Source organism: Neoarthrinium moseri (assembly GCF_022829205.1).
Source record: "Neoarthrinium moseri strain CBS 164.80 chromosome Unknown scaffold69_Wmoseri_CBS_16480, whole genome shotgun sequence".
NCBI lineage: Eukaryota > Fungi > Ascomycota > Sordariomycetes > Amphisphaeriales > Apiosporaceae > Neoarthrinium > Neoarthrinium moseri.
The window spans coordinates 158,482-184,141 of record NW_026055183.1 but is presented as its reverse complement, the minus strand read 5'-3'; the positions used below and the strand labels follow the sequence as shown (position 1 = coordinate 184,141).

Here is a 25,660-nt window from a genome sequence, read left to right as displayed (position 1 = left end):
AGACCGGCCAGTATTATCAGCAACTGTCGCATTGAACCTTGGTGAATCCCCTTTCAAAATACCTCCTCACTTCGTCCCTCATTACCTGTCCTTACCCGAGTCACACACCTTTCCCAATCCAGCATCCGCCATGACGACCAAACAGATGTGGGAGACCATCAAGCGGTACTTTGGGGATGGCCACGTCCCTGGATCTGCTCCGCTGCGCTACAATATACACATCTGCGAGATGATACCGTCGAGCCCTTTTACTGCCAGTGGCAGCTCTCGCTACGGAATAGAGCTGAGCGAGGCTGCGATGCCCCTATACTCTGTCCTCGGAGATACGTGCCCCCCACCTTGCACATGTTTCGAGATGCCAGCCGTTGTCAAGCACATTGAGGAGTGGTTGGAGAATAACCCGGATGATATCCACCCAGATGACATGGCCATTACCAGTGGAAAGAATGACACTGACGCCGATGAGGTCTCGCTCTTCATCATGCGAGACGTACTTAGTTGGTGGGTGCATTGGGGCGGAGCTCTGCGCCCAGAAGACTATTGGAAGCAAATATACGTCGCCTTCGCCGCCATCCCCGATGACATACAGCTAAGCCCGGCGGCGTTCTTCGACGGGACCTACCGTTTTCTTGGTCACACCTGGAACGACTGTCGCGAGGGTTTGTTGAAAGAAGGCATGACCCCAGACAAGGTGGAGTTTGTCGAAATGTGCCTGTGGCGCCAGATTCTCACGCAATACTTTGAGAAGGTGGACCCAGCCCTATACCCGCTCCTAAAGTCCAAGACGACCTTGATGACACAGTACCGAGTTCATACGGGCAACACATTGGGATGCGCGGCGTTAGTTTTGGCAACCATGGACATGGCCCCTGGAGTAGAGGGCGTACAGGACCATGCGCTGGAGGCGGCCTCGATCGCGCAGTGCCTGTCCATGGACATGGCCAAGGAGGCGCTAGGGATCCTTAAGGGTGAGAAGACGGAGACGGTGGCCGGGAACCGAGTGCAGCTCAAGAGGGAATTGCGATGGGTCTACGCTCGATGCATGGAGCAGCTCAACGCACACGAGGAACAGGCCTTTCTATTGCGCCGATTCGCCTCAGCTGGCTTGCACTATGTGCCCATGATGGACAGGTACCTTGAGAGGGTCAATGGCAACTCCCGCTTCCCGATTACCGAACTGCAGGCCAAAATCCTTGCCCCTTTCATTAATAGTCGATCGGTACCCCCATCCCTGAATAAGACTCTGGTTCTGTCTGGTGCGGTTTCCGGGATGAATATGGACGAGCTGGGGATCGTCGGTACTACCAATGGACTCAATGCTAACGGCCCAGAAAGTGTTGAAGCATGATTTATTACGTAGTTTTATTCAATTATACATTTGGGGCAACCTTTGTCTGCTTAAGAGTCCGGCTGGTCGTTGGAGGGCTTGGAGATGATCTTGTTTTCGTTTGTCTTTTATTCACTTAGGTAACTTATTTTCACTGTCCTACATGAATATATAATGTACCGGAACTTAATGAAGTGTTAGAGCTTCACTCTTGCGCTATGGCCAAGCGGTATCTTCGTAAAATCCTGTTTATTCCGACGGCCTTCCGAGGTAACTCTTGTTTTCTATCGAGCTTACAGCTTAACGGTTTTGGCTTCTTGCGCCGCTTGGGATTTTTAATTCTTCAGTACGTTGAATCCTAATAGTATAACACATATTAATTCCAGTCTTTGTCTGACTTACCTGCCTGTTTCTCCAATGGTCTTCCGCCACATTTTTTAAAGTCCACACCAGTGCCCGGTCAACAATGCTGAGACCAAGTTCGATGTATGCTAAAACTCAGTGCTAAAGCACCTCGAAAAGGATAGGAACATGGTTCCGTTTAGATTATACAAGGCTAATGTTTTAGAATGGAGAAACATACTAAAGATATCGAAAGGGAATATCATGACCGAGCAGTATGCATATAATGAATAGTCGCCTTTTTCCTCTAATCAAAACCCCATGTCAGATATGACAGACTCCCAGTACAGGTCCAACCCAATGGATCCTAGCCCCTGGCCCATATCCATCCCCGCTACCATGAGGTCGGCTTCAAACGGCGACCCTGTGTCAATGTGAGCCGCTCTTGTTTTTAACAGACCAAGGCAGAACTCAAGACTGTCTCTCGCGGCTCGCGCAACCTCTAACTCGACGGGTTTACCGTTCTCCAACGCACCGACCTGAGCGAGGATCATTTTTAAGAACATGTGGCTCTTGACATTGGTTTCTCCTGACCGGATGCGCTCCTCTGACAATTTGACAAGGTCCTTGACGGCTTGCTTCATTACCTCCCGAGACTGGAAATTGCGGCGCATGGTCCCTTCCAGATGCTGCTCCTGCGCCAGCACGAGCAAGTTCAATGTGACGGCTGACATGGCAGAGCGAATACCTTCACGAAATAGCCCACCGCCCATGGCCATCAGCTTCGAAAAGTGGGCGTCAGGGCCTGCGTCAGATCCTTCAGGACTGATAAGAGCGATGCCGGCGTCAACACTCAACTTTAGGGAGTAGTAATATATGCGGTTTTCTCGCGTCTGGTTGCTGAATGAATAATGCAGGGGAATCATGAACCGTCGTATGAGATAGTCAAGCATATTTTTGTGAAATAATGTGGCACCGCTCGTGCGTTCCATCCAATAGTGACTGGTCTGAATTGCATCAGTGAGTCGCGAGCTGAGGTGCAGCGCATGGTTGTAGGTAAGCTCTCGTTGAAGGTTGCTCAGCGCCTGCACAATGGAGAGGCGGACCGGAAGCGACTCAAATAGACAGATCTGGACTGAAGTTGCAGTGAAGGTGTCTGTGGAGTGAGATTGCGCCATCACAATCGACTCGTCTATCTCATCATCGTTAACGTTGAGTGGTGGACCAGTGTCAAACTCGTCCACGGAGATCCGGGGTGGCATCCGGGAATCCAGAGCAGACTGAACAACAAAGTCAAGTATGGTAGCCCATAGCCTTCGGCGTAGTTCTGCCTGCAAAGACGACATTGGCGGAAGGTGCTGTGGGTCCCGATGCAAGCCCAACTGCATGGCTGTGTGAATAAGGGAACCCATTGATGCCCAAATGGTGTCCCCTCCGATGGAGAAAATCTGTCGTGCCAGGATGGTCAGACAGTATATCTGCAGCCCAGCGATTGACAGCCGGTCTTTTTCCAGCGGTCCGGCCAACCAAATCTCGGCATCGTAGATCCTATGATGGACCATCTCTATATTGCTAAGAGCAGCATCCTCAGCTCCATGATCGTAGAGACTTGATCCTATGCTCACGGCGAGAAGGACCTTGAGACGTAGAGCAAGCGGAGTGCTCTCGGGCTGCTCCCAAAATATGCGGTATTCAGTCCAGAACGAAGGTGTGTGAAGAATACGGTGAGTTGACTCGAATGCCGTAAAATACAGCTTGACCATGGCGTCGGCCGTCTGGCGAGGTGGCAGAGCAAGACCAATATCAGCTGGTTGGAGACCGCGAGTAGGCCTGCCGATCTTGATCCCCTTGGCGGCATTCTTGCATTGGCCAAGAAATCCTGCGGCCTGTGTAATCAACTGCGCCACTTCCGGTTGTTGAAATGAAACATTTCCGCTGTCCTTGCCTGTGATCTCGCCGTAGCATGATATTATGGAAGAAAGCTCCGGTGCTGTGCCAGTCGTGCGGTTTTTCCCCAGGTCTCGCGTTTTATTCAACACGACCTGCCATTCTTGAGTTACGACAGAGGATTGCTGACTGTAGTTGCCATTTTCATTAATAATTCGTGACGGCGCTTGAAGGGTTGAACTGCGGCTTCCCCGCGAGACGGACTCGGCAGAGCCTGCAAGGCTCTGAGAACGATGCAGGTGATCATATGGGCCGGCGGCTGCGCTATGCTCACGCACTGGCTGCGATGGCAGCCGATTCCAAGGGACGCGGTCGTGACCACCACTGATGGAGGCGACGCTGGGCACATTGTGGGCTTGCTCTGTAACTAATTGTCTGTCAACACCGACAGCCGCAGAGGAGAGCGGAAGTGCGTGCAGAGACGCGGTGGCGTAGTGTGTCGAAGATAGGCCATAGCTGTGTTCATCACCCGATGTACACGGGGTTATGTCCGCGGGCTCCCGTCTGCCCGGAGGGTTTAGCTGCGATGGCGCTGGTGACAGCGGAGGAGACTGCGCCGACAGGCCGGACGCCCTTTTGTTCGGCTCATCAATGGAGCGTTGATAGGTGCATCGCCTCTTGTATTGTACGCACCCTGCGCACGGGTTGTTGTGGTCGCATTTGATCTTGCGCCGCCGACACTCGCGGCATGACAACACTGGCCGACGGCGTTGGCGAGGAGCCATCTCAGTGTCTGGCTGATCCGCCCGAAGCATCGAATGCGCTCGTTCCATGTTAAACTATGGTAGCTGGCAGGCAGTATAGGGGTCCTTTGGGCTAACCCGATCTTCTCGGCCGTACATTGGTATGCAAAGGGCTTGGTTTCATCGTGTGATTCTGTGAAGCTGCTGCGGCGGCCGACAGCGTACCTAGACAACGGAGAAGAGCGACGCTCTCACCCGGCGCTCAGCTCTCAGCTTACGGCCGTGGCCACCATCGCTCTCGGCCGAAGTGACACCACAGCCCATGGGCCGAGCCAATCACATCACACCCAAACACATACCATTCAACAGGCATCCTAGACAAAGCTTTGGAAAGCTACTTATTAGAAAACCACACCTTTCTAAGCCACTAGACTTGGCAATGTATCTGTCTCATTTCTCACGTTTCGCCAGATACTCAATTGTTCCTCCAATCATCACTCTTCGCAAATCCCGTCAAGAATTAGTAGCTCCAACGACCATGCGTCCTCCGCTGAAGGTCCTTATCAACGGTGGCGGCATCGCAGGCAATGCCGTGGCCTTCTGGCTTTCGAGACTTGGTCATCACGTCACGGTCGTCGAACGCTTTCCCAGCCTGCGTGTCACAGGCTTGCAGCTAGACCTGCGCGGCCACGGCATCGATGTCATTAAGCAAATGGGCCTCGAACAGGCCATCCGCAACAAGTCTGCCCCAGAGGAAGGCATGCAGGTGGTCGACAGCTCAGGCAAACGGCGGGCGTATTTTCCGGTCAACAAATCTGGCAAGGGGAAACAAAGCCTGACCACCGAGTTCGAGATTGTCAGAGGCGACTTATGCCGTGTCTTGTACGATGCAGCTCTTGAGAGCAAGGTGAAGCCCGAATATATTTTCGGCACGGGCCCCCAAAGCCTTGTGCAAAAAGGAGAAGTGGTTGAGGTTCTTTTTGAGAACGGCCAAACGGACGAATTCGACCTGGTGGTCGGTGCAGACGGTCAGTGGTCGCGTACACGCAGACTGATGCACAAGTCTGAAACAAATGCCTCTTCCGACAGTATTCACATTATCCCGGATCTCTACTTCGCGTATTACACAATGCGACGGCCTATGGAGAATGGGGAACAGTACGCAGCAACTTCATACATGGCGCCGGGGAAAAGAGGAATCATGACACGCAGACACAGTCCAGGTGATCTACAGGTCATGTTGTCGTGTAGAAACAGTTCAGCACAAATGAGGAATGCCCGTCGTGGTAGTGTCAGTGAGGAGAAGGCAGCCTTGGCGGATATCTTCCGCAATGCAGGTTGGATATCAGAAGATCTCGTCAAGGGCATGATGGAAGCAGACGACTTCTACTGCGAGCGGCCCGGTGTTGTGAAACAAGAATCATGGTCGCAGGGCCATATCACGCTGGTCGGAGACGCTGCCTACTGCCCAACCATTCTCACGGGTATGGGCACCACGGCTGCAATGGTTGGCGCTTATATACTGGCTGGCGAGATTGCAAGACATGCGACTGACAACAAAGATGCTGGCAGCCTCAGGGTTGCACTTACGAACTACGAACTGAAATTTCGACCCTATATGGACAAAATCCAGGATGGTGTCGTGGAAAAAGCCACGTATCAGTACACAATGCCGGATTCACCACTCGCAATCTCCATAATGAATTGGGGACTTGGCCTCGCCTCCTATTTCAATCTCAATATCGCTGAGATTTGGGGTATAAAAGAGGTTGTCAAGGGATGGCAGCTCCCAGAGTACGAGGAGCTGCCAGGGATATCGTGAATAGAGAGCGGTTGAGCAGACATACCGGTAGATCCCTGTAATTAGGCAGTGCTTGCTTTGCAGCATGACAGCGATAATTTGTAGTCAAAATAGTTGACTCTATTTGGTATATGCTGACTGATCTGGGCACAGTGCTGAATAGGAGCCAAAGTCGGCGAGCCAGTAGCTGGGCTGAAACGTAAATTCCATGACGATTTCAGTCTTTACGCCAATGCTTCCATCATGTGGACCATTCGCTATTACTGAGTAATGCCCTGAAGGATGGCTTGTGCTCACGTAACACGAATGGAAGTTGTGTTATAGACCTAGAAGGATAGGCATCTCTACCTCTCCAATACGCACCCTTTAGCCCCACCCTGAACTGGCACTTACTACTCTAGACCTAACGGCTAGCCGCTAGCCCTATCGCATGATACTTGCTCATTTACAACGGGAACCCCATGTCATACAAACACCTGGAGCTTCAAGTTTGATGCTGTTTTCGCCGAATCTTAGTGACAGTGATCTGATCACGACTCAGTTGGGCTCACCGTGTCGTCTGATTCCCATCCTGCGGCCTTCAAGCTTAGTGCAAATGCACGCCACATACGGGGTCTTCCCGAACCCATAAGTTCTTTAAATACCACTCCAATCCCACTTGCGCGACTTATCATAAACCTAACCGATTCGATCATTACGGGCCGTGCTGTAACTTGTATTAAAGATGGAGATTGCAGCTGTGCGACGCCGCTTTTGTTGTGGAGTGGCTGATGTAAGTGGTTGCTGTGGTGGGGTACGAAAGGTGAGTGGTGGCCCACCCCACGTGTAGATAGCAAACACCACAGCTGTGAAGGGAGCTCTTTTTTCCTCTCCTCTCCCGTTTTAAATTTTCCCAATTCTATAGGATTTTGTAGCAGAGCCTCAATTGGCCTATGGAGTCTTCGCACCTTCGGGCTATTTATAGTAAGCACTTATCTCTTCTTTTATTAAACCACCAGCTTTAATAATCGGAACAAAAATTATCGAAAAGCTTCTTTGTCTAAGTTTATTCATGTGAAATAGGTTAACTGAAAGGAGCGGACTTCCGTTCTATGGTCTGGATGCATTGTTTTACTGTATCTTGTAGCGATGCTGCGCTCTCGGCCTCCTCCGCGAACATGACCGCTGGTGGTGAGTCGCCTGCCTTAAGAGGCTTCAGCAGAGCACCGGCATTGGTCGAGCTCTCATCCAAGTTCATTGTGTTGTCGCCAGTGCTGTTAGGTGTGCTGGAGGTCGGTGGGCGTCCAATACGGTCCCAGAGCTGCCTCAGTGCCACAATAATGGCTCGTAGCGACTGGCGTATCGCCAGGCTAATAATGTCGACCTTCCCTTCGCCTGCCAGCTCAAAGTTCCCAATCGAGACTGCAATACTCGAGACTGATGATGCCGCGTTGATGGTGGAGATGAGCATCGATACAGACGAGAGCAGAGAGCGGATGCTCATGGCGAACAGGAGGTTCACTTGGAGGCTTTCTTCTGTCCCATGTGCAGCACAGCCCCGGAGTCTTGCCCAGAGCTCCTCTGCGGCCTTGACATTTCTCAATACCGGGCCCATGGAAGGTGTGCCATGGTGTAAGGTACTAGTCACAGGCTTACCTGGGGTATGGGTAAGCTCGTCCAGCTGATAGAGGAGCCATACTAGCTGCTGAACACAAGAGCAGCTCACGCCTGATCCGGGTCCCACAAATGGCGGTCCCACCATAGACGATGACTTTGGCATTCCTGAGAAGGAATCTCTTTTGTTTCCGCTGCCAGAGGAATTATTTTGTTCTCCCTTGACCGAGCTAGATCTTAATCCTGTACCAACTGCACCGTTTATGGGTGACGGGTCCGAAGGGGAAGAGGCGGGCATGTCATCTGGAGCCTTTAGTGATGAAAAGATAAGAGTCAGTGGATCTAGCAAATAGAACGGGTTTGTCTGTGGGTGGACAATACACATACTTGAACGTGGAATGTATGCTGGTCTATGCTGGGGTTTGCCTTCTCGGTGCCAATTCCCATCGAGTTTGCTATGCTAAGGGCGGGATCCACCAAGACAGTCTGATTCTCTTCAACGCCAGTGAACATAACGGTGTCGCCAAAGGCATCCATGTTGGCGTCAAATGTGTAAGGCATATCGAAACCGGAAAGTATCGAGTCCAGAGACGCCGTTAGAGTCCTTTGCTGTTCTTCTTGTTGTTGCTGCTGCTGCTGTTGTTCTTGGTCTTGTTGCTGCTTTTTTTGCGTCTGGCTGTTTCCTATGCCCTTCTGATGTTTGCTCCCGGGACTTAGGCCCTGCTGCGTCAAAGTCCGCTTGTTCTTGCTGCCTTTCGGCCTTCCAAGCCGGCCACCTGGACTATAATTGCACTCAACTTCAGACCACTGACATGCCAAACAAGGATGGCCACCGATACACTTTATCTTAGAGTAGCGGCATGCTTCACAGGCCGAACGTAGTCGACCTGTAATTGTGTTTGAGTTCTTGATATGCGACATTGAATCTTGCAAACGTTGAGCTCGAGGGAAAACTACTAATCAGACACGGACTGGGGAATAGCGTTTCAGCTACAGGATTGAAGAGGATGGCTAGGTACTTTAGAGAAGATCAAGTATACTGTGGAATAGCTTCTTCCTAAATAGAGCCTCGTTCCGACCAAACAAGGAATACGTGGGATGGTACATCTTGTTACATGCGACATTATGCACCATTTAGGTACTTGATAGGCCGTGATTGAGGGTTCTCAACTCAGCTCGGCTGACTGCATTTAAAGGATGATATTCTGAGATCTGTGTCGGCCGAAAGCATGTCGCCTTGTCTATATTCTACCACTCAGGGCCTTGGACAGCCTTATACCGATGGTGGAGAAGCTGAGGAGGAGTGGGGGGGGTTCGCCCACTATGCCTCAAGCGGTAAAAACCTGAAGCCACATCTGTCACGGCTCGGTTTATCAGCCCACGTTTATCGTTCGATAGCGAATGATATCCCACACCGAAGTCTTTTCCTGCAAGGTGGCTGGTTTAGAGTTTATACGGACGCATGTTTCAAGCCATGACGTGGAGAGCACCCCAACGGTCCGTTGGTTCCTTGTGACCGGGCGGCAGGGCTGCAGACAGCCTGATGTGGGCAAGTCCGAAAGCCGCAGTCTGTACGCTGGACACAGCTGTGAGTAAGTAGAATTGCAGGATACCCACAGCAGTCGCGGGATGGTATAGCGACCTGTACCGTGTATTCGTCTCTCAAGACCCAGGCCTGTCCTGCTTCGACTTGATACAGAATCCCTATTCCTCAGTCATCCTCTTCCTCAAAGTTGAGTTGTCAAGCCCTCAGGGGTGAAATTGAAGATTAAGCAGTGCACGGGTCGACCCGCTTGGTTAGTTGCAGAAGGACGCTGAGTACGGGATCGTCGGTGGCGTCGTCTTCGCCGTATATCTCACATCCGGCAAGAAACATTGGCTTAGTACCGGCTCTCTTGGCAGTACATCAGGAACCAATCTTGCGCCATTCTCCCCGACACCATGTCCAAATCGTTGGGGCTTTTATCAGTGACCTGCCAGGACTGCGCACCAGTCCACGAATCGGTGAGATATCACCATGGATGACGTTTGTCCGTTGGCCGCTTTTTGTCAGGGGGCGGCGCCGACGCTTTGGTAGACGATGGCGCCGGTGGACGGTTTGCTCTACCATGGCTACCATGGCGGCGATAAGTTGATCATACCTTTCGCCAGGAGGCTGTTTCTTGAAGAGGAATGCAGTGGTGTCGAGTTGCGTATCTATCGCTTGCTTTTTTCTAAGGACTTGGAGCCGTTGTTGGTAATTTACCAAGGAAGGTGTCTTTCATCAAGGATGGTGATTGCAAGAATCACAACAGCGTGGCGCCATGTCGCCTATTTGTTGGACCTATAGCTGCCGGCCGACAAGCAAAACGGGCTTACAAAATCCCGCTTTCTAACGGACTTTGATTACTAGTACCCGTGGCACATGCATGGCAGACGCGAAGACCAAGCAACGGCACTGCTCAGGCACTAGTCAATTAGCGAGGGCGCAGGAAAATGCAGACCCAGCGAGGGACCTTTCTTTGTAGAGGCGGGATCCGTTTTTGGATCCCGTTCACACCGGCCAAAATAAGCTTTTATTGGCAAGCTTTCAGCGAATCGGACTATTTCTTGCTGTGCCTGGCGTGATTGCACCCCGTTGCCAAGCGCACACTGGTCATTCCTGTCGTCATTCCGGCGACTCCACATGTAGTTTCTCAAAGGGACCCCATTACGGCCGACAGCAAAGTTTGGTCGCACCTATCTCCGTCTAACGGCCACACCACGAACCATTGGATCCGTGTCTCGGCCGACAGAATTATATCACAGGAATGAACCAGATGCGTGCAGGGGCACTCCTGCTCACGGCCGCCGGACGGCTAACAATACGGGCGGACTCCTTAGTGCGGCCGAAAAGGGACTCGTGAGGGGAATTTGGGGTTGTCAATTGGCGCAGTGGCAAGAGTATTCTTACCGCATTTGTCGTTGTTCTGTACAGGGCCCTAAAGCAACGGACTAAGAGAAACATGAAATGCATCTCCGTCCGTCCCCTGCAAATGCGGGCGACGGAAGACGAATCTGTCATCTTGAATCTGTCGGCCGATGGCCACCATGCTATAACGATGTCAATGTTGTAATATCCGTGTCTTGGTCAAACATTTGAAGATGATACTGTCTGCGTTGGCCACTAATTTGGAATTGTGTCATAAGACAGGTTGTACTTCTGCGTAAACCTTTCACCTTTAAGTGAGAGATAAAACCCATTCCTGTTTGTGATCACATGAGTTTAGAATCTCCTTATGGTGCTTCACAGCAACCACGATCCGAAAGAGTTCTGATACTGAACTCCGTAGAAGTACAAACCCATAAGATGCCAGAAACAACGGCTTTGGGTCACTTTGGTGACACAGTACCTCCTAGGGCTCAGCCAAACATGGGGTTGTTGGCCGCCAATGAGAGCGACGCACAGGTCAAAGAGGAGCCCATGAAGTCACGCGACTCAACGGTTAAAAGACTGGCGATTGGGTTTTCCCGCCACAGTATCGACAACAATGAGGAGAAGCCTCTCTTTGGAAGCAATGACCCTCTCTCTCCCCTTAACCCGCTGGGGGAGAGATTCAGCGCTCGCGCCTGGGCCCAGAATATGGCTAAGGCGGTAAGAAACAGCGACCAGGAACAAAGAAGAGTTGGATTGTGTTTCGAAGACCTTGGAGTTTTTGGCTTTGGCACACCGACAGATTTTCAGAAAACTGTAGCCAACATCTGGTTTGCCTTGCCACAAATGGCAGCACGCGCTCTATTTCCACGCTCTATCATGTCTGGACAAAAGCGGCTTCAAATTCTGCGCCACTTCGATGGTATTATACGCCCTGGAGAGATGTGTGTTGTCCTGGGCCCACCTGGATCTGGCTGCTCGACATTCCTCAAGGCCATCTCGGGAGATCGAAATGGAGTCTACTTGAACGAGAAATCCTACCTCAACTATCAAGGAATTTCCGATGAAGAGATGCACACAATGCACCGAGGAGACGCGATATACACTGCCGAGATTGATGTCCACTTCCCCATGTTGACAGTTGGCGAGACATTGAGTTTTGCCTCACAGGCCCGCTGTCCCAGGGAACTGCCAGAGAATGTCACTCGCGAACAGTAAGACCCTTTCATATCCCCTTTCGCCGCGACTGATCCTCGATGCTAACATTCCCATCTGAAAGATATTGCGAACACATGCGCAATGTTGTCATGGCCATGTATGGTATCAGCCACACTGTTCACACTAAGGTTGGCGATGAGTTTGAACGAGGAGTTTCAGGCGGAGAACGCAAGCGTGTCAGTATTGCGGAAGCAACACTGTCCAATGCCCCATTTCAGTGTTGGGATAAGTGAGTGCATGCAGCTATCTTCGCCCATCACATGACTAATGCTGTACAACGTTCTGATTATAGTTCAACACGCGGTCTCGATTCAGCAAATGCAGTTGAGTTCTGCAAAACGTTACGACTTCAATCCGACCTGTTTGGCCAAGCTTGTGCAGTGTCACTGTACCAAGCACCCCAAAGTGCTTATGATCTTTTTGACAAATGCACGGTGCTCTACGAGGGACGCCAGATCTACTTTGGCAGTGCATCCCGTGCCAAGCAGTACTTTGTTGACCTTGGCTTCGAGTGTCCGGTGCGCCAGACAACATCAGACTTCCTCACCTCGATGACCTTTCCGGCGGAGCGTATCACCCGTCCCGGAGCCCACCCGCCCCAGACGGCGGATGACTTCGAAGCCGTATGGAGAGCCAGCGCAGAGTATCAAGCGCTGCGAGCCGAAATACACCAGTACAAAGCCCAGCATCCGATTAACGGAAGAGACGCGCAAGTATACCGTCAATTAAAGAGGGACTACCAGGCCAAGGGACAGCGCCTGGGCTCTCCATACACGCTCACTTACTCCCAGCAAGTGCGGCTGTGCATGTGGAGAGGATGGCGGCGTTTCTGGGCAGACCCGGGCCCTTCGCTCTGGGTCATGGTTGGCAACATCATGATGGCGCTGATAATGTCTTCACTTTTCTACGATATGAAGGAGTCCACCTCAACTTTCTATGGCCGGGCCGTCGTCCTGTTCATGGCTATCCTCTTCAATGCTTTCGCTTCTATTCTAGAGGTTATGACGCTGTATGCGCAACGTCCAATCGTGGAGAAACACTCGCGCTATGCCTTTTACCATCCGTCAGCCGAATCATATTCTTCTGTCCTTGTCGACCTACCGATGAAGATCACTGGGACAGTCTCATTCAACTTGGTTTTCTATTTCATGACCAATTTGAATCGCCAACCCGGAAACTTTTTCTTCTATCTGCTGGTGGTTTTCCTCATCGTCTTGGCCATGTCTGGTATCTTTAGGTTCATGTGAGTGTTGGATTGGAGCTATAACAAGAGTGTGACTAACTTTGGTCGACAGTGGCGCACTGTCTCGAACTGAGCAACAGGCTATGGTTCCTGCGTCGATCTTGATGCTCGCTCTGCTGGTCTTCACCGGATTTGTCGTTCCGATTCGTTACATGCTGTCTTGGTGTAGGTGGATCAACTACGTCAACCCAGTCGCCTACGGCTACGAAGCACTCATGGTTAACGAATATCACAATCGTAACTTCACGTGTTCCTCCTACATTCCTGATTATACTGGTCCGGGTGCCGGTGTCGTCACGTGCGATGCCGTTGGTGCCGTTCCTGGCCAGTCCTTTGTGAACGGAGACACGTACATCGGCTCTGCTTACAGCTACTACCACAGCCACAAGTGGCGAAATGTCGGCATCATCATTGCTATGGTGATTTTCAATCATATCGTATACTTCTTAGCCAGTGAGTATGTCACTGCTAAGAAGTCCAAAGGCGAAGTACTCGTCTTTCGCAGAGGTTTCGTTCCCAAACAGCCTGCCAACGACCTTGAGCATTCTCTCGAAGGCCCAGTCGCTACAATATTGGACAGACCTGGAACGATTAAAGAGTCCAAGGAAGCTGTCCTTGGTTCCAAAAGTGTGTTTCACTGGAGTAATGTGTGCTACGATATCAAAATCAAGGGAAAGCCTCGTCGTATTCTCGACAGCATCGACGGCTGGGTGAAGCCTGGCACTCTTACGGCATTGATGGGTGTGTCGGGTGCCGGAAAGACTACCCTACTTGACTGTCTAGCTGATCGCCGGACTGGTGTTGGCATTTTGACTGGTGAGATGTTGGTCGACGGGAAGATACGCGACGAGAGTTTTCAGCGCAAGACTGGCTACGCGCAGCAGCAGGACCTGCACCTAGATACAAGCACAGTTCGAGAGGTCAGTTCAGTTCTCTTTCCACTCGTGGCTTTTAATCCTACAATACCTATGCTGACTGGCTATATTATTGTATCGCAGGCTCTGGTTTTCTCGGCTCTCCTACGCCAGCCGGAGAATGTTCCAACAGAGGAGAAGCTCAAACACGTCGAGGAGGTTATCGAGCTCCTTGATATGCAGCAATATGCCGACGCTGTAGTCGGAGTCCTCGGTGAAGGCCTCAATGTTGAGCAGCGGAAGCGCTTGACAATAGGAGTTGAACTGGCTGCTAAGCCTCCGCTATTGCTCTTTGTTGATGAGCCTACCTCGGGTCTGGATTCTCAGACCAGCTGGGTCGTCCTAGATCTCCTGGAAAAGTTATCTCGGGCTGGTCAGTCTATTTTGTGTACGATCCATCAGCCCTCGGCGATGTTGTTTCAGTGGTTCGATCGGCTACTGCTTCTTGCGGAAGGAGGCAAAACAGTATATTTTGGTTAGTACTTTGTTCCGACGTGTCGTGCTCGGTTCAAAGGCCAAATGCTAACTTCCGATTCCCTTCGATAGGCGACGTTGGTGAAAATTCAAAAACCCTGATCGAATATTTTGAACGCAATGGCGCTGATCCGTGCCCACCTACCGACAACCCAGCCGAGTGGATGCTCAAGGTCATCGGGGCTGCACCCGGCAGCTATTCTGAGGTGGACTGGCACCAGACATGGCGCTCAAGCGTTGAATATAACCATGTTCAGGACGAGCTGTCCCGTCTCCGTTCCAAAGAACACAACAAGCGCCCGCGTGAGGACGATGATGAAAACTTCGACAAGCAATTCGCAACATCGCTAAAGTACCAATTCCGCGTCGTCACCAAGCGTGTCTTCCAGCAATCCTGGCGCTCGCCGTCCTACATCTACTCCAAATTAGTTCTCTGTATCGCAACCAGTCTTTTTATTGGCCTTGTCTTCTTAAACTCGCCTTTGAGTATCCAAGGTTTGCAGAACCAGATGTTTGCGATTTTCGAGTTGATGAGTATCGTCGGGCAGCTGGTGGATCAACAAATGCCGCATTTTATCAGCCAACGCTCACTCTATGAAGTACGCGAGAGACCAGCGAAGACATATAGCTGGAAAGTGTTTATACTGAGCCAAATATTGTCCGAAATTCCTTGGTATACACTCGCCTCGGTATTCATGTGGGTGCTCTTTTACTTCTTGATCGGCCTATACCAGAACACAGAGGGCACCGACCAAGGAGGCGAACGTGGAGTACTAATGTTACTGCTATTCTGGGTGTTCCTTATCTGGGTTTCTACCTTTGCGCACTTCTGTATCTCATTCGCCGGCTCTTCTGACGATGGTGGTAATATTGCCAACTTCATGTTCGTCCTGGCCTTCTTCTTTTGTGGCGTTCTGGCGTCACCAGACCAGATGCCCCGGTTCTGGATTTTTTTGTATCGCGCTTCACCACTGTCGTATTACGTCTCCGCGGTCCTGTCAACAGGTCTGGCGAACGCCAACGTTACCTGTGCTTCCAACGAGTTTACGGCGATCGCTCCGCCCCAAGGCCAAACTTGTGGCGAATACATGCAAAAGTACATCTCGACGGCCGGCGGGTACCTCCTCGACGCCAATGCGACGAGCGATTGCCAGTACTGCAGCATCAGCAACACCAATGTATATTTGTCCGCGTTGCATATCGATTATGGAAACAGGTGGCGCGACTTTGGCATCATGTGGGTGTACGTTGTTTTCAACGTCGCCGCTGCGTTGACGTTGTATTGGGTTGCGAGGATGCCCAAGGGAAAGAGAAAGTTGTAATAAGGCCATTGACAAGGCAGCATATATGCCAGAAGGATGACGGAACCATTGCCTCTGTCCATATGTTCATGCGCCACAGTTATACTGTTACTGTAAAAAAAAAAAAATAAAAAGTGTAACTATATTGGGAAATGGGCAGCATAGCCATGTAAGGATGATTGTTATCGTAAACTGTATAGTCAGCTCTCCTCTTTTTGCAGGGATTTCAGAATGATTGCTACTTTCTTTGACTTTTGATCCTCATATCTTGCTTTGGTATCAAGTCCTGATTTCTCGTAATAACTGGCTGCGGATACATCAAATTGAGCTTGCAACAATTATTCAAGTCTTGCCCGCATTCTTGGCGCACGGAATAACAAATCGTCCTACTCACTAGGCAAGTAGGGTTCATGGCGAACGCCAAGTTCTCGCTGTAGCGATTTCAAAGAGATGCAAAGTCCTCTTTGGAGGCCAACGGCATAGTCTTTGATATTTTCAACCTCTTCTACTCAGGCAGTCTCGATGAGATCATTACGATCGATATCGATTGTCCCGCACGACTAAGAGTAATGCCCTATCTAGTCGAGTAGGCTTGAGAGGAGGCTGCCCACGGTTCGTCTTGTCTGATCTTTTGCGCAAATCACGATTGACGCCGTAATAGATCAAGCCAAGGCCTATATGCCCTAGAAGATCAATAGCTTTGACCTGGATGCCATTAGACTGTATGGAGGACCTGAGTATGTAAGCCTTCCTAGGAGGCACGTCATTATAGCTGGGCACAAGATGTCTACTGACAAGCCTGACTCGTCACACACTTGTATCAAGTTAGTATACAAGGAGTCCTACCTTTAGCAAGGGACCGGAGACTCGAGAAGAGAGAACCGGGCGAAATGGTGTGTATAGTTTCAACTTGTGACTAGAGATTGTGACTCTTCCGGTGCTACTCAGGGAGCGGCGGAGCGCCGTAGAGCACATAGGCATTTGGGAAAGATGCATTATTTGGATCTCTTCATCCGGTCACAATCAATTTTGCGGCACCAAAGTTGAATACGGGGTAAGCCAAGTCTGAGATGATGCTTCGATACCGTATAAATACGGCATGATACATTTAGAAAGGTGTTCTAGAGAATGCTTTCTTTTCTAAAAGGAGTTTCCAATTGGAAAAACCTTCAGTTTAGAAAACCGCTTTCTTTCCAGCTCTGTACATAAGATCGGATCAATTCATCGCTGACTGGGCCCAATCGCGCCATCGTCGGCGAATGTTCTCTTGCCTTGGCTGTTGCCATGAGAAGCCCACCACAGCTGATGCGGACGAAATTATCCTTGAGGAAATCTACTAACATGAAGCCGGGGTTGGCGCCTTGTGGACCGTTGTCTTCTGACCGCGGCCAACTGCGTACGCGCTCCAGCCACTCCTGGAAAGGAATCTTGCTTAATTCGCAATTATCTTCGGCACCAGAGATACGTAGGGCGTCGATCAGTGTAGCAAGTGTATCTGACCAGGCTTGACGTATGGGATTTTCGATATGGTAGACAGGATACAGCTGGACACTACTAGGTTGCATCAAAATCTCGATCAGGGCACTTGCTATATCGTCGGATGGAGTCCATCCCAATGTGCCTGGGAGCTCGGGGACAGCGCCCAGACACTGAGAGGACTTGATCATAAAAGGTACGTGTTCCATGGGGTTCCAATGACCGTTTGTCTTGCTGCCAGCAATCTGACCAAGACGCACCACCGTGGCCTGGAAGCGCTCGGGGAACCTATGCAAGGTAGCGTCCAGCATGCGTTCGCATATATACTTGGCTTCGCCGTATCCGGTCGGCAACACGCTTTCGATAGGTACTCGTTCCTCAGGCACCATCGGGCTTCCCGTCCAGAAGGAGTGGTGGCCAATCGTTGCGATCGAAGAGACAAACTCGAACCACACCAAACGAGGATGTCGCGCTGAAATGTCGCGCGCCAGATTCAGCATGTTCGCCATGATTCGGAGCTGCGGCTCAAAGCGTTTGACCGGCCACTTAGAGTGCATAAGCCAAGCGTTGTGCACGATGCGTGTGACCCTATCAATAAGCGAAAGGTACTGTTCATGGGACAGGCCGAGTTCTACGGGCTGTGACAGGTCTGTCTCCCACACCTCGATTTTTGCCTTGGCGTCCGGCGGGAGCTCGATACACTTCTTTCGCAAGGCTTCTAGCTGTCGCGCTTTGGGCTCCTGTGCTTGTCGTGGGCGGTTCAGGCAGATGACCCTACTCACATCAGTGCGAAGCGCCGCCGATGCTACTAAGTGCGCCCCCAAGCCTCCCGTGCCACCAGTTATCAACACACAGTTGCTTTGTGATTCACAGGAAATACAAGCGTCATCCTCATGAAAGCTGGCATTGTTGATGCGCAATGGTGCGTCGAAGTCACGGGTAAATTCTTGCACGTATCCAGCGACAGTCTGCTCACGCGCCATACAGGCTACAGACGTCATCTTCTTCTTCGTCAGCGAAACTGGAGTTCGTTCAGACCTAGGTGTAATCAGAGACTGCTTCATTAGACCTTTGAGCCTATATACTACTTGGGCTGGGGCTCCGCTGCCAATCCTCGAACGTACCTGCTGGTGGAGCTGGCAGCAGCCATGATCACTCTCTGCAGCGCCGTCTCGGGCATCTCACCGTCTGTCCAGTCCACTTCACCATACCCAGCAGCATGTAGTTCCCGTTGCCAAATGAGCTCATTCGTCAAAGCGTGGTTCCGTTCATCAGCAAATAGCCACCACCCTTCGAAAAGACCAAAGATCAAATCAACCCAGTACGGAGTGCGTGTCATCTCTAACATCACAAGGATGCCGTCAGGCCGCAGAGCTTTGCGTACATTTCTCAAACTCTTGGATAGTGACTTAGTTGCATGGATGGCATTGCTGGCAATCACAAGGTCTTGCATGCCTTGAAGGTCTTGAGCTGGCTCACTCTCGATGTCATGAACTCGAAACTTCATCCACGAGTACTCCTTGGCCCACTTCTTGCGAGCAGCAGACACAAAAGAGGGTGCCAAGTCGGTAAAGGTGTATTCAATGGGTATCTGTGCTTGTGCCAAGAGCGGTACAAGCTGCCTCGTGGTGCCACCGGTCCCACCGCCCATTTCCAGGATCCGCAGTGGGCTATTCCTGTCAGTACCAGAGATGCGAGCAGTCTGGAGTTTTGAAAGCAGTCTTCGTACAAAGTCCGCTATCTGACCAATTAGGCACTTATTCAGTGGCCAATCTGCGTACCATTTGCTGACAAGCTCACGGCCTTCTTCATCTCCAAATATCACCTTGACACCGCTGGTTTCTCCTGAAAGCACACGTCTGAGACTCTTTCCCGCATAGTATATAAGCTTGTTGGCCGAGTGCTGGTCTTCGCCACGCTGCTGTAGCACCTGGAATAGATCCTTGCTGTTTATATCTGGAAGAGGCACTGCCGTCCTAGTGATAACACTCCCGTCTATCTTGATAATCTGTGTCTCCGCCTCCAGCATGTCATACAGGTGCGAAACGAACCGGTGATGTTCTGGGCAGTGCGGAATGCGTGAGAGCTTTTGGCCCGGTCGAGCGTGCTCAAACCCGGCACCCAGAGATTGGAGAACCTCAAGAGTCAAGGCCACGGTCAGGTTGTTCTGAATGGGCAGAGTCATTGTTGCGTATCTTTCTTGTCCTAGGCTAACCACACACATATCTGTCAATTTTTTAGTCTCATGGAAAGCCTGCAACGCGGCTCCAAGGGATAGCGTGGGATTCTGAGCTGATGCGTTGTGCTCCTCTTGTTCCTCAAATTGTTCGACGTCCAGCTCTGGGAATGGTGTGCTGATATCCGTGTTGGTCTGGCCCACCGAGCTATCTGAAGCTTCCATAACACTGGGATAATCGTCGCTGTCCGAGTCTTTGATGAGTTGCAAGCCCGAATCCGTGATGCACATGGCACCAGCTACGCATTTGACGAGCTCTGTAATGCTGACGACCAGCATCATTTCAGCTTCTGGAAGCTTCACCTTGAGGTTGGATTCAATTTGGTGCATCATTTCCATTCCGGTGAGAGAATCGATGCCGAGATCTGCCAGTTCGCTGTCGTCCTTGATCTCAGATACGTCTATGCCCGACAAATCGGAGATCACATCTTTGATCTTTTGAGCCATTACAAGAAATGCGTTACCCTCTGTGGCCGACGGTGCTGGCTCTCCTGTAGCGATACCCTGTTGGCTTGCTGATCCTGCCACCAATGGTACCTCATCCGCAATGGCCGTTGACAGGTTCTTCAGGGCAGAAACAGTAGTGGTGGGGATCACTGTGGCAGTCGCGGTAGACTCAGAAACATTACAAGAGAGACGACTTAACATCTTCTCCATGGAAAGTCTTGGAATCTTCACATAACAAATGCCAAGGATTACCTCCACCAACGCCCCATCGGCAGCATCAAAAATGAAAACGTCCGTCAAGCACAGCTGGGCAGACGGACGGTCATGCACGGCAAGTGCATGGAAATCACTCGGCCGCTTGCCAGAGTGATATGACCTGATCCAACGATCGATGCCATTTGCAAGGAACACATGATTTTGACCATGTTCTTCTGCCATATAGTTGATCCATATGCCGCCAAGCTGGCAGAAGGTGTCGGCCAAGTGTGGATCGAACCATTCTCGCTCGGGGCTTGTGTTGAGGCGCACAATATGGCCTGCATTGTCATTACCGCGCTTCGCCATTTTCACCATACCCCGGAATTCTTCGCCGTAATCCACAATGTCACTAAATAGGCGATAAATACTGCGCTTGCCTAGAATCTCCTCGGCGTCTGAGCTCTGGAGCAGCGAGGAAGCTCGATGATGTCTCAATAGTCTCTCGAAATGTGCCAGTTCACGCTTCAATGATGAATCGCCAGAACTGCTGAGAACTACTTTGCCCGTCGTGTGCACTGTCCGCTCGTTGGATTCCTTCCCGAAGCAGCTGAATACTTCAAAGGTCCACCCCTGTTGAACACGAGCCCGTTTCGAGGTGTCGTAACTGACCTCGACCCATAGGGTCCGGGCAGAATTGAAGCAAACCGGAGAGTGGTACTCGACCTCTTGTATTTGAGGCTGATATCCTTCGGATTTGTACTCGGGGTGGGCAGAGTCAATGGCGTCAATAACAAAGCTGATTTGCAGCGTCGCAGACAGTATTGGTGCTGTTTGCAAGGTGACATGACCTGAGAGAAGATTCTTGTACTTTTCGGCGGCTGTCTCGACCCGGAACAATGCCCGCTCATCCTCTGCCTCGGTGTTGAGATGGCCAATGAATGTTAGTAACCCCTGGGGCTTCTTTTCTGCCTCCGCAACAGCCTTGCGACCGGCATCCGCTGCTAACATAGCTTTAGGTAGCGTCTTAAGTGCCAACCAGTGTCGAGAATCCGGGTCAAACTGGTACGGCGGCAGGAACAAGGGCTGAAGGGTCAAAGACACGTGATGCCTCTGCATCGGGTGATGTGCCCAATGGTGTATTGCGAGCCGAGCAGTCTTCCATAGGGACATTGTGGTTTCGGTCAGCTTGTTCCAGCCGTCGTCTCCGCTAGCAATTTTTAGGCCGTGGAAGGAGAAGTTGCCCTTCACATTACCCAACGCGTGGGCGGCAATTGATGTAATTGATGTATTTGTGCCCGCCTCTAGGAAGACGCACGGCGAAGAAGTGTGACGACGTCGTACCAGGCGCTCGATGGCGTGGTGAAAGTAAACTGGGCTTCGGATATGCTTCGCAATAAATTGGATGTTATTGTGTTCTACACCCACTGCCTCATCTGGTACAGCTCGCTCGACATGGAATTTCGCCTCGCGGAAGGTCAGACCTTGAAAAGCTTCCACTAGCTTGCCAAGCAGAGGATCTGCGAGTACGGAATGGAAGGCGTGCGTCACGGCGAGTCTCTTGATTTGGTTTCCCTTCTTTTCGCCATCTGGTTGTTTCTTCTTAAACAACGCAACCACTGCGTCGATTGCCCGAGTCGGTCCTGCAATGGTGAAGCTCGACGGTCCATTGTAGCAGGCTATGCTTGCAGGTTCACCCGAGTGATCGGCGTTGGCCTCGGCCAACAACTTTGTCACGTCAGCAAGGGTTGCTTGGACGGCCAGCATGGCGCCTCTCTCAGGACCCCAGTGCTCTTTTATGACGGTTGCCCGGCGCAGGATCATCTTGACCGTGTCTTCAAGTGACAGCACCTGCGCAACGCATAATGCTGTAAGTTCGCCAAAACTGTGGCCGACCAGCGCACTTGGGCGAACTCCGACGTCGATCCAACTTTGGGCACACGCGTACTGCATCGCAAAGATCATTGCTTGCAGCTCAACGACGTCGTCTACTGGAGTACGCTGGAAGATACCAGGGAAGATGCAGGTTCCCTTCGACAGCGACTGTACCACAGCGTCGACTTGGTCGAGGTGCTTGCGTAGGATAGCGATGTTTTCGTACAGATAGCGATCGAGACCCACGAAGGGAGATGATTGGCCTCCAAAGCATAGGATCACGTTTGGAACCGTCATATGTGAAGCAATTTCGACCGAAGGTCCGTCAGTGCCATCGCTACCTATAAACGTCGCCAGTTTCTGGTCTAGTTCATTGACGGAGCTTGCCGTCAGCATCAAACTGGCAGCCAAGTTGCGATTGCTCTGGGTGGCAAGGTTGAATGACAGACCAGCGAGTGATATAGCAGCTGCTGGTCGTTGTAGGTACTTGCGGAAGACCATGAAATAGCGACGTATACTGTTCTTGTCGAACCCGGTGAACCAGAACGGATACTTGAGCCCACTCGGCTCTCGGACTGTGAATTCCTGCCTCTTTGATGCGCTCCGTGAGGGCGGTTGGATGACGACCACGGAGGCATTCGATCCAGACGCGCCGTAGTTATTGATGAGCGCCACACGGAAGTCGGAGTCCCACGCGAGCGCCCGGGTTGGAATGAACATTTGGTCACTGGGCGAGATCTTCAAGCTTGGATTCGCCTGATTAAAACTGGCTTGTGGCTGAATCGTGCCCTTTTGGATCATCAAAAGTACCTTTATAAGGCTGATCACACCGGAGGTACACTCCATGTGGCCGACCAGCCCCTTCACCGAGCCCACAGCCAACTGGTTGCCTGGTCCCCGTGTTGGCCCACCAAGAGCGCGCCGGATGCTGTCGTACTCAGCCGGATCGCCTACTGGCGTACCCGTACCGTGGCCCTCAACCACGGTGACCTGTGAGGGCTTGACGCGGGCTTTATCCATGACTTTAGTGAAGAGATTACCCAGCGAAGGTACGTTAGGGACGAAGATCGGAGTACAGTTTTGGTTCTGTTGAACACTGGTAGCGGCGATGACGCCCAAAATTGGATCTCCATCGGCGGCGGCCTTGCTCAACTTCTTGAGGAAAACAACCCCAGCACCCTCTCCTCGGCAATATCCGTCAGCCTTCTCATCAAATGGCTTGCACTGGCCGGTGGGGCTGAGGAATGAGCCTGCCGCGAGATTCTGGAACCACTCTGCCGAGGTCAAGATGTGCGTTCCACCGGCGAGAGCCGCTTCACACTCTCCTGTGAGAATGGACTGACAGGCCTGATGCACGGCAACTAGCGAGGAGCTGCAAGCAGTGTTGAGTGTAATGCTCGGACCTGTCCAGCCGAAGAAGTGGGAGACCTTGCCAGCGATGAAGCCCTGTAGATTGCCTGTGGCAGTGAGGGCGTTGGCAGGGTGGGAAGCCACGTTGTTATCATAGTCGCTTAGGCACACACCGACAAAGCAACCGATGCTTCTATTTGTGTGCTCTATCGTTGCCTGGTTGTGGAAGTAGCCACTTTGCTCGAGCGCCTGGTATGCCACTTGCAGGATATGGCGCTGCTGCGGGTCCATTGATGCGCTCTCACGGGCACTCTTCTTGAAGAAGCGGTGATCAAACTGATCATAACCATCAATGAGGTTGGCGAACCACTTACGGTTCATATTCGGGTCGTCAATAGTGCGGAATGGACCGTCATTGAAGGAGAAACGGTCAATTGATCGGCTGCCTGGGCCGATCTCCTGATGCTGAGACCTTGCCGCAGCAATCAGATCCCAAAACTCTTCAAGATCATTAGCTCCGGGAACCTTGCAAGACATGCCCACGACAGCAATGTCATTTTCCATTGAGATTCGGCCGGACTGCCGATCCGCTTTTCCCTTCGTGTCTGCGAGGTGCACAATCTTCATCGTCCGGGGCGGCTTCAGAGCAAGTGAAGTGGGTACACTTCTCTCCGTGCCCAGTTCGAAGACCGTCACCTGGGTGTCTGATAGTGGTGCTGTTGATTCTGAGAAGGAATCAAACCACTGGGCGGGCTCAACGAGGATAGCCCGGAGTGCATGGCCATGCAAAGAACCTTTGCGCATTAACGACCCTCCAATGTCGTTAGCTCTTGTGGGCATGGCCAAGGCTGCAACATTTGGAAGTTGGAACATAGCATGCGAATCGCAGAAGGCAACTAATTCATCCACAAGAGGCGAGTTATTCGAAGAGTGGAATCTTCCGTAAAGGTTAATCTCGGACGCGCTGATACCTGCAGCACGCAACCGACTGCTCAGCTCCGGTATTCTATCAGGAGAAACTGTAATTGTGACACAGTTCTTGTCATAATATACCGAAACATAAGCCTGTACCGTTCCTGTGTTAAAAAAGATTGAACTTGTCAGGAAGCAATGCATTGCAAAGGGTCTTACATCTCTGAACTCCTCCAAGATCGACTCCAAGATCTCTGGCGCCTTGTCTGAGCTCCAGGCAGCGGTTAGAGACTTTGACCTCCCCATACCCAAGGAGGCGTCCTGACCATCAACTACTAGGCCTATCAGGAGTCCTAGGCGTACAGCTACAGCTGCTAGTTGTTGAAATTCTTCGATATTGCGTGCGCTTGACGCAACAAAGGCACTCAACAAACCCGTGCACAAGCCCAAATTCTCATGGCGGCCGTGAAGAATGCCCTCAATTTTGTTTTCTTGCAATAATTCTCCATACTGAGCCAGTTGCCTGATAACTGTAATGGGAATAAGAAGGGAGTTTGGCAGTGGGTAAGAGGTCTTGTCGAGGGGTCGGCCGGTTGTAAAGGCATCTTCCAGGTCAGCAAGCTGCCTGAGCATGAGCTTTCCCGTGGCTTGATGTAGCACAGGGAGAGACCTTAAGGCCGTCTCGCACACTGACGGTAGTTCTCTGATCACGTCCAAGCCCCATTTGTTTTCCTCGTGCTCTATGAGAGCCTTTCGTACAAGTTCTAGAGCCGACGCGTCCAAGTTTAATGATAGACCGCCAAATAAAAGGACGCTGCGCTCCGCTCCAGTGCCGTAACGTGCCATGTTGAATGATTCGTGTGAGTACCTATATATGTGTGCTTATATGCAATACAAGGTCTCATAGAAGAAACTCAATGGTATCTATAACGAAGAGGTGTACTTTGATTAATGTAGGATACCCATAGGTTCTTAGCAAACCTAAAAGACTTGAACAGTTCAGCGTTTGGTGTATGGCTCAAAGGCAAAAATAGACGCAGCGGCACTGATACAAATCTGCTTAGGTACAATCGGATATCTAAACATGGTTATGCCTCCAAAGAATGTCAGACTAATGGACCTCAAGTCTACCAGGCCCAGTCGGCATGTACGCACGTTCATCTACTTGCTCTAGAACCCCTACTTGGGAATCCGTCCGGTGACGAAAGTTTCCACCTTTCTTGTCATATCGGAGAGATCCTGGTTATATAAATTCGGCGATTTTTATTGACTTCATGTCCGGTAGCGTGTGTTTTTCTTTCTTGAATAGGGCTATTTTCCCTTTCCTTTTCCAACAAAACAAAATACTGGCCGCATGCCACTGCTGACAGCCCAGGTATCCGCCGGCTACAAAAAAGTCCCCGAGCGGCGCAGCTCACATACTGACTCTAGTA

General features: G+C 51.2%; 6 protein-coding genes across 6 annotated transcripts; 3 read left to right on the top strand and 3 right to left on the bottom strand.

The window, feature by feature from the left end:
* Positions 1 to 130: 130 nt before the first annotated feature.
* Positions 131 to 1,348, top strand: JN550_011553 (uncharacterized protein; the record flags this gene model as incomplete). The annotated part of the gene is made up of 1 exon (XM_049309931.1): positions 131 to 1,348. One exon carries the CDS (start codon positions 131 to 133, stop codon positions 1,346 to 1,348), a length of 1,218 nt encoding a protein of 405 aa, XP_049166529.1.
* A 632-nt stretch (positions 1,349 to 1,980) lies between these two features.
* Positions 1,981 to 4,389, bottom strand: JN550_011552 (uncharacterized protein; the record flags this gene model as incomplete). The annotated part of the gene is made up of 1 exon (XM_049309930.1): positions 1,981 to 4,389. The coding sequence occupies one exon, from the start codon at positions 4,387 to 4,389 to the stop codon at positions 1,981 to 1,983; it is 2,409 nt and encodes an 802-aa protein (XP_049166528.1).
* Positions 4,390 to 4,837: 448 nt separating this feature from the next.
* JN550_011551 (uncharacterized protein) lies at positions 4,838 to 6,121 on the top strand (the record flags this gene model as incomplete). The annotated part of the gene is made up of 1 exon (XM_049309929.1): positions 4,838 to 6,121. The coding sequence occupies one exon, from the start codon at positions 4,838 to 4,840 to the stop codon at positions 6,119 to 6,121; it is 1,284 nt and encodes a 427-aa protein (XP_049166527.1).
* A 1,042-nt stretch (positions 6,122 to 7,163) lies between these two features.
* JN550_011550 (uncharacterized protein) lies at positions 7,164 to 8,254 on the bottom strand (the record flags this gene model as incomplete). Its single annotated transcript, XM_049309928.1, has 2 exons — positions 7,164 to 8,003; positions 8,081 to 8,254. 2 exons carry the CDS (start codon positions 8,252 to 8,254, stop codon positions 7,164 to 7,166), a joined length of 1,014 nt encoding a protein of 337 aa, XP_049166526.1.
* A 2,830-nt stretch (positions 8,255 to 11,084) lies between these two features.
* JN550_011549 (uncharacterized protein) lies at positions 11,085 to 15,757 on the top strand (the record flags this gene model as incomplete). Its single annotated transcript, XM_049309926.1, has 6 exons — positions 11,085 to 11,800; positions 11,866 to 12,033; positions 12,097 to 13,047; positions 13,100 to 13,967; positions 14,046 to 14,436; positions 14,508 to 15,757. The coding sequence occupies 6 exons, from the start codon at positions 11,085 to 11,087 to the stop codon at positions 15,755 to 15,757; spliced, it is 4,344 nt and encodes a 1,447-aa protein (XP_049166525.1).
* A 1,148-nt stretch (positions 15,758 to 16,905) lies between these two features.
* On the bottom strand, positions 16,906 to 25,073 carry JN550_011548 (uncharacterized protein; the record flags this gene model as incomplete). Its single annotated transcript, XM_049309925.1, has 3 exons — positions 16,906 to 18,250; positions 18,337 to 24,380; positions 24,447 to 25,073. 3 exons carry the CDS (start codon positions 25,071 to 25,073, stop codon positions 16,906 to 16,908), a joined length of 8,016 nt encoding a protein of 2,671 aa, XP_049166524.1.
* Positions 25,074 to 25,660: the final 587 nt, after the last annotated feature.